Source organism: Hippocampus zosterae, chromosome 18 (genome assembly GCF_025434085.1).
Source record: "Hippocampus zosterae strain Florida chromosome 18, ASM2543408v3, whole genome shotgun sequence".
Taxonomy (NCBI): Eukaryota; Metazoa; Chordata; class Actinopteri; order Syngnathiformes; family Syngnathidae; genus Hippocampus; species Hippocampus zosterae.
In genome coordinates this window covers 7,557,989-7,571,378 of record NC_067468.1, presented here as the reverse complement: position 1 = coordinate 7,571,378, position 13,390 = coordinate 7,557,989, and the positions used below count along the sequence as shown (strand labels likewise).

Genomic DNA, 13,390 nt, shown 5'->3' with positions numbered 1-13,390 from the left:
GCCTCATGGGGAAAACATCCAGATGTGTATCACGTTCTCGACTAAAGTAGAAGAAAGCAAATCCTCGTTCAAATATTGGATTTTCAAAGAGAAATGAATTTACTGCAACTCTGCTTGACATGTTTTAAGGTCTGCTGAAATCCCACAGTTCTGCCCCAATGAACCCAAAAGTTCCAGCAGTTAACCTCTTCAACTCTTACAACACCCAAAGACTATCTTCTACTTATTAACAGCCTCGGAAGCACATTCGTGTTTACAAAGGTAAAGTCATGCTCACAAAGAAAACGGCTGTCATCTGATGCGGGTTGGGTGGCGGAGGCTCACTTGAATCATCTTGATAAGTGAATGGCCAGCAGAAGGTCAAAAGGGCATTCTGTTCACTCGGCAGAAAGAACAAACAATGCAAATAGGAAGAAACCGCACCAATCAGCAAGGAAGGAAAATAGAGCCAGTTACTGGAAATTTACAACTGGACATCCATTAATTCACATGCTATTCTTTTTTTCTGTAATTCACTGAACCCCCTGGCCCCCATTTTCTGCTTTTTGTCCTCAGGCCTAAGCAATAAAATAAAAGAATACATGTACAACTTTGCTGTCGGCATCTTATGGCGTTTAGGTCTCTACTTTGGCTTCTGTTCTGTAGCGTCTTTGCATCGGTGGCTCCTTGCCTGAAATATTTCAGCCATAAAGGATTATCAGTGACATCCTTTTGTAAGGGATGGTTATGAGTAACCTGGGCTTAAGGTCTATTAAAACTCATTCACTCCCAAAGACATATTTATGGCTTTTCACACTCCACATGTTCGACCACAGATACTGATTAAAAAAAAGGGGGTCTAGAATTGGCTGGTATTGAACGAGTTAAAGGTTTCTCGAAGGAACTTTTTGGAAGCCTTTTTAGAATTTTCCAAGTACTTATGAATCATCCTGCTCGGATACTACTCTATTTAGAAGTTTAGGAGTTTACTTTACAAAAATGTATGCTTTTTCACAATATTGTGGCATCTATAGGCAATTATAAACCTTTTTTTTGGGGGGGGGGGGTTGGGGGTGTCAATCACTTGTAATTTGCTCAACCCCAAACGCTATGTGAAACCACTCAATTGAAATCATCCAACGCTCTTTGCTTTCCTTATGAGGGGTTTTGGACAAAGATAACTGTTTGTCATACATTGACATCTAGTGGTTGGAATGTATATAGCATCTCAGCCATTAAAGTTGATTTTGTTTTTTGCACAATGTCCCAGGCAAGAATAAGCGAACATAATTCCATTCAATGACTTGTGGTGTTACGTTGTACTTTAATCTATTTTAAGAGGCAATCTAAACGTATGATTGACCTCTCGCACGACACTTTTCCTTCAGTGTTACGGCTTTTGATGGTGAGTGGGACCTCTGAGCTCCACATGAAAGCAGATAAGTCAGGAAATCCCTCGGCCTTTATTCACAAAACAATCTAAATCCTACAGCAAATTGCCTTCCACAGACACCTCTTTTCGGGGAAAACTGATGATGAGAAACAGGCAATGAATGAGTCATTCCTCACACGCAGGCACACACACACAGACACACACAAACAGGGTGGCATGGAGAGGATACACGTTCAGCAACGTAAGTGATGTTGGCACAAAAGTCAAATCTTGATGTCATTTCTTTTCAACAGAAAGAGCATTTTGAGAGGCTTGACAAAAAGAACAAATTCCTCCACTGATTGGTTAATGGCAGGCTCAATGCCAGTGGCTGATTGTTGATTCTAGTGTTTGCTATCATTGAAAAGGCTCTGCGTGACGACGTCGCCTTTTGTGTGGGAGCGCTGTTAAACCATTTTAAAAATGTGTCTCCGGCCCACACATAACCACACAGTCCTCTGAAAAGACATTTTACTTCGTGTGAATGTTGATTCAAAGAGAGGAGTGAAGACTAAAACACAGAAAAGACGAACATATGAAACCGTGCAGAACTGGATGTCGGAGGATGGTAGAGGCGCGGTTGCGAAAAAAGTAAATTTATGGCAATGTTCTAGAAATTGTCCATTTATTTCAACCTCCACTACAAAAAAAAACGTAGGAAAAAATGACACAATGTTCAAAAATGCAGAAAGACATTTGTCTGCAGTTTCGTTCTTGTTTCTTTCATACAGGGAAAGGTACAATGAGACAAGACATAAGAAGAGAGGAAGATGAACATTTGCAGAGTCACCGCGAGAAATCAAAACAGAACGTGGTCAAGTAAAAGCAATCTTAAAAGGATGTCCTACGAAAGATGACAAAATGGCCTCCATACGCTTGAATTATAACAATAACATTTGCACATTCTGCACAAACATGTAAAAGAACATGTAAACAAAAGTGATAAGGCCGGCCCACTATCACGATGGACGTCAACACTTTTCCTCACTCCACCTCAAAGCTGGCTAAAACCCGTGGGAGTCGTTTTACATATGCAGCAAAAATACAAATAAACAACAAAACATGGAAATAAATATATATCTAAAGGTTTTTATCCCATACTCACATTTAGCTACACAAGAGGGGGCGGGGGTATATTATTAGAGAAACAGCTTTCATTATGATGTAGTTTGAACGACAACCTCAATATTAAAAATATTTTTACATTAATACCTCAATGACATCGTCATCGTTGTAAAGGCATTACATTAAAAAAAACGTTTTGGTTTTTGTTTTACATTTGCAAAGATCTCCATAGATTGTGCAGGTTTGCCTTTTCTTTTTTTGCCTTGAATGGGCTATCTGCCCTCTTGTGGTCAAAATACGACATTGCGCGTCTTAAATGGCAAGTGACAGGATGTCTTCTATTATATCAGCAACGTTGAGGAAAGTCTGTGTTGGTAATACTGTACAGTGAATTCTGTCGATATACTGTAGAATGTTTCATTTTGTCATATTTGGTGAAAACGTTTTCTTCTTAGCATGTAGTCAAAATGTAATTGCAACAAAAATTGCAAATTTTATTTTGATTATCATGCATAGCCAAGAAAAAAAAAACCATATCCAAACTACTTTGTTTGCTCGTGTGCATGGAAATGTCTCTTTAGTATGTTAAATACATTTATTATGCAGAATGCAATGTATTTCCTATTGCTGGTGGTGACTTTTCCTGAAGAACAAAAAAATAAACGCGACCTCATCATAAATACCTTCACAACAACATATTGATAAAAAACACTGGAAAATTACCTCTCGTCGAATACCGAACTGATTTACTGGATTCAGTAAAAGTGCAACATGTTTGTACTCTTACAGGAATGAATCCAGGCCAATTCATGTTGTATGTTTTGATGGGGGGGGTTGTTTTTTTTACCCAAGTGAGACGGCAAAAAAGGGGAAATGCTTCCATACTTCTAACGAAGAGCTTTGTTTATCAAAGGATGGTGAATAAAGAATAATTAAAGCTGAGCTTTCACACAATTGGACCCACATTTGGCTCTTAACTCTGAAAAAAATAAAAAAAAACAATGAAGCACCTTACAGTCTTTGCACCCCATCATCCAGATATTGGTTTAAGAACAGTTTAGAATGTAAACCAGCGTACGTGAACTCATTAAATATCCAGGTAAGATGACATCAAGGACCAGTGTAGTAAGGTTAGATGAGTTGATAGCAATTGACGTCGCAGAGGACACTTGGCACCTGGGCATGCCTCCAATTGGAGAAGTGTCTTCCTCATAGAGGTCCAAGGGAGTCCTGGGACTCCTGCTCGTTGGCCAGAATGGTTCTTTTGTTGTCACAGTAGCTTCGATTTGGCAAGAAGGACAATCTGAAGAAGACAGACATAAAACATTTCATGTTATCATTAAAATAATTAGTACACAGTCTATACTGCATTTCCTCTCTTTTACAACACAAGTTTACATCCTTCAATACAGGTGATGAAGAGATGATTCATTGAATTGACAGCATGCACGCTCCTGACAATGAGGGGGCGTGGCCAGCCCTTGCGAGGAAAAGGAAAACAGAAATGTTCTTCAACTTGGGCTCCTCTTTCTTTTTTTTGGTGTGTGTTTTCTGGACAAGGAGTGTGTTTGCTGTCCAAACAAAGAACAAGTTGAGACCTCCAGCAGTACACGCTTTGGAGGATTTAGTGTTCGACGATATGACGCCCTGCTAGTTTTGCGAGCAAATTTCATAATGGGAGTTTGAGTACAGAAAAACAAGGAATACGCATGAGGCCACAGGTCTCTTTGACACAAATCTCAACAAGTGTCTTGTGTCATGTTTCTATCGGATGTTTCAACCCTTTCATGAACCCTGTGACCCGTTAACATGATAATCTGCCCACTGTAGTGACCGCTGTGCCTGAAAAGGTTAAACGTATGAAATCGGCATCGAACCTCATGCAAATGAGTCAAAGGCAATTTAGCACATATCAGTTGCAGAATTTAGGTCTATTAAATATTCATTGATGAGCTCATTTGACAAGAACAGCGCTCATAAATAAAACATGGCAGTGACTGTACCCCGGTGGTGCCAAAGTACTGGACAGATATCACATATTTAGGACGGAAAAAAAAATTAAATCACATATTTAGGACGAAAAAATAAATAAATAGAAATATTATAGCAGGGTCTGGAATATTAGCATTGATATTAGGTTTGTGTGCATCATATTTTCTTCAGGGTTCCTGCTGAACAGTCCAAAGCTATTTACAAACTTGCGCCGGTTAAATCAAGCGGACATGCTCAATTATTGCAGTGTTTATTCAGCAATACAATTTTGGAGCTTCCAAATGATCTATCCAACTTAGAGCCAGACACAAGAAGGAGTCATGCAATGTGACTTTTGACTCCAAACTTTGCATCTTCACGTATGTGGGGCACATCAGCTCACTGTGACAATTGGTGCGAGGCACTTTGACAGCAGTTTTTTTTTCTGGTGTGCTGTTTTAAAAACAATGTTTCCCCTCTACGTCTCGATTCCAAGTACGTGTGGCAAGTTAAGTCACACAAATGATGGTATTTATGTGGTTCCTGTCTTTCACCAAATCACGAGAAGGATAGATTTATTTTTGGTAACACAGTAAAAATGTTTCTTTGCGTTCCACGAACGCTTCCAATTCCATCTCTTTCAACGTCATTTTGTACTTGTGGTGCACAAACTCAAAACCGGATTATGGCAGTGGCCACCCCTTCCACACTTGATGCATGCGCATCTGTCTATATCTATCCATCTCTATTTGACAATCCATCTACTCATACTCATCCATCAATCTATACAGTATATACCAGGGTGTCAAATTCATTTCACAATGTGGGCCACGTACGGATTCGGTAGATGTCAAGTGGGCCGAACCATTAACATTATACAATACTGTGCTATGAATCACCAAAATATTGTATCTTTCCTGTGTTTTGGTCTCAAGAAGCATTGATTGGGGCTTTCATATCATTTGCTACGTTGGGTCTATCTCGGTGACAGACAGAGACTGCTGTTTTCTTCCCCGATCAAAACAATGTTGTCTTCTCCTGTGATTAAAACAGTGTACCCCCTAGCGGATAATCCACGAATTGCATTTTATTTAAAATATTAATTCTGTGTCTTTAATGCATTTTTTGCACTTTTAAATTATCCCGCGGGCCGGAACGAACCTCCTTGGGTGACGGTTCCGGCCCGCATGTTTGACATCTCTGGTATATACCATTCATTTGTCCATCCATCCACATTTCTATAAATGAGCATCCAACCATTTTCTGATCCATTTATCCTCACGAGGGTCACGGTTTTGCTGGATACTATCCCGCCCGACTTCGAGCAGCAGCAGGCAGAATACACCTCGAATTGGTTGCCAGCCAATCGCACGGCATACATAGACAAACAACCATCCACACTCACAATCACACCTAATTAACCAACCTTGCATGTCTTCTGAATCACCCTGTCATGCATGTTTTTGGAATGTGGGAGGAAACCGGGGTAACCCAGAGAAAAACCCACACTGGCCCGGAGAGAACATGCAAACTCTACACAGGAATCCCGGTGCTGGAATCGAAATCCGCAGCTCCGCACTGAGTCACGCTAAACAGTCGACCACCATTGAGCATCACAAGCACTCTTAATTCTTCGGAACAATTTCGGTTCACTTAAATGCATAGCTTCAAGAGTGATTCACATTTAACCTTCACTTGTGCTTTTCTTATCAGTTTAAATTCATTCAGGCTGAGTTGAGATCCAGGTCAGTCGTGTAGTCAACATACATATATGGTATGAATCTTGGCTTGACTTGATGAACATCTTGTGCCTTTAAGGCCTAGGCAGATGTTTTGAGTAGCAGACATATCCAACGAAAAGTCATTCTGCACACATTGAATATTGTTGTATGAGTGTAATACATAAGATAAGTGTTGCTGGTATGAGTGAAGATGGTTTTCCGACAAGCATCTTCACACTGACATGCTGTAGCAGTAAGTAAAAACGGGCTGTTTTCATAAATCAAAACCAATCACACAAGATCAAATAGTTTGACCGTTTCGTGTAATTTGGTCTCTTCTTCCCCACCGAGGCTTTTTAACGAATCTATTCCTTCACTGTCCCGCTGGAAAAAAAAAGTCAAGTCCACTGAAACGTTTTGTCGGAATGTTGAGACCAAGAACAGAAAATATATGAATTTTAACAAACCTACTATGTTAGCTAGCTTTATTGCTAACAATAGATAGCTAGCTAATGGTAGGGGAGAGTCGGCCTTTCTCTTCCTCCGCACGTTCGTTAATTACAGGCTGGAGGCATTGAACAGTACCTTCGGAGGTTTTATTTTTTTCTTTTCTGCAGTTTACGAATCGATTAGGGCTCCTGGGAGTTTCAGATTTTCTGAGGAAGCCCAGAAAAATACAATCATGAGAATATATGGAGACAATATGATAATGAGAGGCGGGGAGTTACGCCTCCATGCAAATCCCATAAACAAAGACACGTCGATGCAATTCGATCTTGGCATGTTGGGAAAGTCCAGATCTATCCCGCTGTGCTTAAATCTTGAGATAAGAGTCCCTCCACGGGGGAATTTGACGACCTTCAGGGATTTTCCCGATGTCCAGGTCAAGGGACACTAAAGGTGATTGTAATCACAGTAAACAGGAAATACCTTCAACAGCATTCTACATTCTTTATTTCATATGTTTGAACAGAACCAACAACACAGAGGGGCTAAAAAAAAAATCACAGTGAGGATTAAAGTCCTTAACACTAGACAGATAGTCTATCCACCCTTCATAAGCATGAAAACAAAAGTGCCCCGATGAAGGCAATTTGAGGCATTCTTATTTAGCTAGCCAATTATAATGCCCGATCAACCGGATACACCCTAATGAAGAGAATCACTCTTCGCTAAAATTAGAACAAAGAGACTGTAATTGCGCTATATTTTCAAAACTCGCATTGATCAGCACAATTAAGTTCTAAACGCCTCAACTGTTGGAAGAACCAGATAATTGCATCCGCTTTTGTTGCCCGGTGAAAAGTCTGGCGACCGCTGAATTAGCTCTCTATTGGTTGTCTGAAATGTGGCATAATCCTGATTTTGAGATTAAAAAGATATTTCTTTATTTCAGCACAAGTTATACTTCAGAACAGTTGAATTGACTGCGCGAGGTCAGTCAATTGGTCGGTCGGTTATTTTCGCGTCTTTTAGCTAACTGTGTTGTCAAAACAACCCCTCTTGCTTCAGGCTATTTTCCACATATATGTCCCATACTGGCTATTTGGGAGTCTGCGCTACGTCATGAAGATGAAATGCAAACTCAATGAGGCTTTTCTTCACAGCAAGTTGGTAGTTTTCTATTTTTGGATGAACTTTAACTAGCTTTAGTCCAGAGACTTGATACTGGCAGTGTTTTATCCTTGTATCAACACTCAGAGGAATACAAATTTGTCTCCCCAGTGGAAGTGCATGTGGATTGTTTTGATACATCTCAAATGCTGTAAGGCATTTGACTGAAAGCATGTGACCCAAGAGAGATAAACACAGGATATATGAGATGTGTGTGTGTGTGAGAGTGTGTGTTCCCTCCATTTGCTTCTAATATCCTTTAAGGACATTAAATAATCAAATTTCACTCTTATCTCTTTGTCTTTTGGAGCTAAAGAAGTGAAAAACTTGATGAGGATGGATGATAAGGCAAGTTTCCCACCGGAATCGTTACGAGGGAAGTTGCAAGTATAAATCCCATCGTTGGCTGGGCTGAATGGAAGAGATGTAAGTCGGTTAATTGCCAACTGTTACACTGTTGTCTCCTTTAAGATTCAAAATTGTGATTCATTTAGGGAATTTCAATACAATAATTAGTCCCTTTACAAAGCAAAATATCAATTTTAAGAATATACCTTCCCCCCCGCCCCTCAGAAGGGACAACATTCATATTTTCCTGTTCCTATGCTCACACGCACGCACACGTCCAAAATAGAACAGACAGAAGATCGACTTGGACATCTTTCCATACAAGAAATATCTTGGACAAACCAACAGGGAGTTACGGCTTCATCTTGGCTGCTTTAGAGATAATAAACATCTGCTGATGTGTTCTACATCCAGTGTGCCTACTGTATGATCGGCACCCAAACCGAAACATTTGACCCAAAGCAGCGCACAACACTCATCCCGTTTCCGAAGCCCAACTAAACACAAAAATGTCACAAGCAGCCTCCAAATTATGCTTGGTTGTTTAATTACTAAGCATTACATATCGTGAAAGATAAGCAAATCAAGACAAAACAACAAGCTATGTGATCGCCGACACAATGGTGCACGCAACAAATATATTCCGTACCTTAAAAGCGTTAACAACAGTGTCCATACAGGACACTGTTGTTCACTGTGTGGTAGAAGTAGGTCATCCTTATTAGAAATGGACCACTGGTCTGCGAAGGGGAAAACACTTGGCTGCTATAGCACGTGGCTGTGCGGATGTCTCAGATTTTTACATTCAAACGCAAACAATCCCATTAGGAAAGCTAATCAATCCAGCCTTCTCTACAATGAACCCGTTCACGCACCCTGTCACCTGATGACATAAGCCGTCCACTGTAGTAACCGCTGTCCCCGAAAGGGTTAAGATGAAATATGCAATCAATTTGAGATGTATGCCCATCCATCCATCTTGCATAGCGCTTATTCACGTTAAGCTCGCGGGAGAGCTGGAGTCTATCCCGGCAGACTCTGGACTGATCGGCAGCCAATCGTAGTGCAAACACTCCCACGTATGTGTTCGGTGGGTGTAAGTAAGGAGAGGGCATAATATGGTCTTGATATTGGCCCGTAGAGTCACAGGTACTCATCACTTTCTACCGCGACTGACCACTCTTGCCGCTGGTTCATATTCAGTCACTGTACATTCTTCATGTACAGTAATCCCTTGTTTATCGCGGTTAATGGGGACCAAAATTACTCGCGATAAAAGTAAATCCACGAAGTAGCGACCAATTAACATATACAGATAAAAAATAAATGAAAATATAAGTCCGCAAACAGTCCGTGAGAAGCTGCATAACAATAGTGAGTCACATAGAGCAACATATACAGTACTTTACTCCACGTATATGAAAAAAAAATTATGAATATGTTTGAAAAAAATCGGCGATGCACCAAATCCGCAATAAATGAACCGCGAATTAGCGAGGGATCACTGTACCGTATTTTCCAGACTATAAGTCCATCCTTAGTATAAGTCGCACCGGCCAAAAAAACATACATAAGTCATACTGGAGTATAAGTTGCATTTTGGGGGGAAATTTTTGTGATAAAATCCAACCCCAGGAACAGACATGTCATCTTGAAAGGCAATAAAAAAAAAATAAAATAGAAAACAACACGCTGAATAAGTATACAATATGCTAACGTTACATGACGCATAAACGATGAACTGAGAACATGCCTGGTATGTTCAAGTAACATATTAAGAGTTATTCAGATAACTACAGCATAAAGATCATACTCAAGTTCACCAAACCATCAATGTCACTCCAAAATTACTAAATCCAATGGAATCTTCATCCTCTGTGTCACTTTAAAGCAACTCCGCCAGCTCCGGAGGTAGAAGATGCAGCGCTTCCTCTACGTCGCTTACATCAGACTCATCGTGGTTATACACAGGGCCTCTTGCAGTTTAATGTGAAAATAACATGTTAAATTATATCATAATGTGTTCATAATTTCACCCAATCGTTCCAGAGTATTAATCGCACCCAAGCCAAACTACAAAAAAACTGCGACTTATAGTGTGGAAAATACGCTACACTAAAAAGGGACAATTTTAGCCAAAGAGCATGACAACCAAATGGACGACAAAACACACAAACAAAAGTCAGGGAGTGTAAAATCACCATCTCCAAAGAGTGTCAACATGATACAATATTCATGTAATCCCTTCTTATTCAAATAAACGGAGATAATTAACCTCAGGACAAATGCTGTTATCAAATACCAAAGCAAACACACTGTAAAAAAACATACAAGTGTGTGTGTGTGTGTGTGTTTGTGAATGTGTACTGTGTGTCCGTGCGAACTACAAAGTGCATACTTACACTAATGTCCTGCAGCCTCTTCAGAATCCTTTTCTGGGTTTCTAGGACACAAAGTCCCCCACGTGTCATTTTTGCTTCGTTTCAAGCAGGAACTCTCAAAGTAGCTCAATCATCGCAATGTAACCTGTGTGAGTGTTTTTTGTTTTTTTTCTTTTTTACATGACATACCTGCATAAACGACGGACAGTTATTTCATGTGATGTGAAATCTGAATTGAAAAATGAGAAATGATTTTATTCCCCAAGTAATATCCCCTGTTTCAGGTCAGCTCTTCAAAACATTCTCGTTTCTGATTCTGTAAATAAATGATTTACTATTTAATAATAAAATGAAATGTGATTCATTTGGATTTTATATCTGGTGGAGGAAAGCAGCCCATCAAGTCGTGATGGCTTTAACAACGAGTAAATGAGTCACCTTATTTAGTCAAATAGATGTCACGCAACAATTTAATTGGGGCATGGCTCCCGTAATTACATTTCTTACAAATAATAGCGGAAATCCGTCAAGGCTCAGTACTCGGCCAACTGCAGAATGCCGAAGGCAAAAAGGGGCAACGTCGATGCCTCCTTGTGAATAAACAAGCCAAGAGCAAAGAACTCGGAACAGATGCATCTCACTGTGTGCTGCTGCTGCTGAGGCAGGTAATAAAGCAAGCGTGACACCTGCTAATAAACATTTGGGATGACAAGTGACCCCGCTTGGCCTCTGCTACATTTTAATTTCTTCTCCCATAGTCCAGTACACGGTCCTTACTGCATGTTTAGGCCTGCACTGTACATCTTTTTGCTGCCACTTCAATCCCAGCAACGGGACAATTCAATTTAACAAGAATCTGGGCCTGCGAATCTCATCTATGACATGTTATACCAAAAACATATCTCTCATCTTTAGTAAGAGCAGCACACATTGTTTAAAAACCAATTTTGTGCGACAGGACACCGCTAGGGTGAAATATTAGCTTTTACACATACACATAATTGATCAAATATGTTTGGTTGGTTTCACAAATGGGGAAGAGCCAATAGGAACTCTTGGATGAAGACGGGGTGATTGGGGACCCCGGAGGTACAGGAAAACAAGAACACACACACACATTTTTTTACACTTGCACATTGACAGTCATTTGCAGATATATTTGGAACTGTTGGAGCATTGCTGGTCATTTAACTGGATGCATAAAGCTTTTTAACAGTCTCAACGAAATAAAATTGTTTCATTACCCTTTACTGCGAAGCCAGAATTACAACCGTGCAAGAGATGTGTTCACATTCAACCAATGCCCTTTGTTCTTCATTGCCAAATTGTCCTCAGATGCCAGGAGATAAACATTCTACTACTATGTCACAATAAGCTTCATTTCCAGTTCGCTGATTTCCATGAGAATTTTTCGTTGTCATCGACAAAAGTTTCCACAGACACAAAAAGACACACCCGCACAAAAACCAAGAGAAAAACCCCATCAAAATAAAAATGGTTTTTGATTACTTTCACGAAGTGTAGTGGTGAGACTATCAAACTGGAAACACTTTCTTTCCAACTGAGACATACAAGAAAAAAAAAAGACCAAAAAACAGGAAACAGGCGCAATGACCGACTTATTACACTAGTCTAATTCAAAATGAAGGTTTCTATTTCTAACCTGTTCTCTTCTCGGTGATTGACAGCAAACTTCACCTTCCCCCAATCCCGATCAAAAGCAAAAATGGCACCAAAATAACCCAAGTTTATGATGTCACATGCACATTTGATGTCACACCAGGACCCTTGCCCGCCCGCCGCCATTATTTCGCAAACAAAGTTACCAAAAGGGTGAACTATGACTGTCGGAAGGTCAATCACCAAATCCAAAACACCACACGACTTACAGTTTGTGTTATTCATTTCGTCTCCAGTTGTGCAGACCTCAATGTGTTGAAATTGGTCGCACATTTTTTTTCCTGCTCATCCCGCTTGTGTTCTTAATGAGATTAGCAGCGAGAGACGAGCGTCGGTAATTCCAGCCGCTCACCGAACGATGGGAAAGTGCGATAGCGCAAACCCTCAGAGCCCCCCGTTTCGAGCCTGGCAAGAGATGTGATGCAACGAGTGGAGTTTCAACAGGCTGAAATCAAGTTGGGATTTATTTCAGCCCTCTGTGTTGTTTTCGTCAGTGTATCTCTCGGGCCATCGGTCAGCTGAGGCAAAAGTCCTGGGGCTGCGTTCGCAGAGGCTGTAGCTTTGATCCGATTAATCATGAGACTTGAGAGGGATGACTAAGTTCATTCTGAACATATTGAAACGACTGCCGGACTACCCGGAGAAAACCCACGCAAGCATAGATAACAATTGCAAACTTGAACACTTAACCTCAAAATCTGTGAGGCAGATTAGCGCCGCTCCAAAGTAGCAGAAGTATGTGAATATATATATATATATATTATATCAATTGAAAATAAACAAGCAAATCGAAGCTTCACATTTTTTTTTAATCCTTACACTGCAACTAATTGTCGGCGCAACATTTTCAGAATATTTCAACAGAAAGAGAAAAGGATGACGAAATCTCAGCAAGCCAGAGCGAAGGAGTGAGATTTACAGTGGATCAGCGACAGGATTTTGCTTTCAATCAAACAACAATAAATTCTACATGTCTCATAATAAATCGCCGACTGCAACGTTTACACAAGAGCGGCCCGTGTGCTTCATCCAAGCAACCGTGCTCCCCAACACACAAGAGGTGAACAGTTTCTCCATCACACGGTTACACGGCTATAAGTTCCCCGTGGCCTAACTCTGGTTAAGTGGCACGGAAATGGTCAAATGCGCATAGCGGATTTTTTGGGGGGCATTGCGAGACGTCATCAAATGTGCCGTCA

General features: G+C 40.5%; 1 protein-coding gene across 1 annotated transcript in view; it reads right to left on the bottom strand.

Moving 5' to 3' along the window:
* Positions 1–2,019: 2,019 nt before the first annotated feature.
* The window catches only part of si:dkey-247m21.3 (5-hydroxytryptamine receptor 4), a 29,653-nt gene continuing 18,282 nt past the window's right edge, over positions 2,020–13,390 (bottom strand). Inside the window, exon 7 of the mRNA XM_052050290.1 lies at positions 2,020–3,779. Within this exon, the coding sequence (XP_051906250.1) occupies positions 3,686–3,779 (94 nt within the window). The 3' untranslated portion in view covers positions 2,020–3,685. The remainder of the gene's footprint in view (positions 3,780–13,390) is intronic.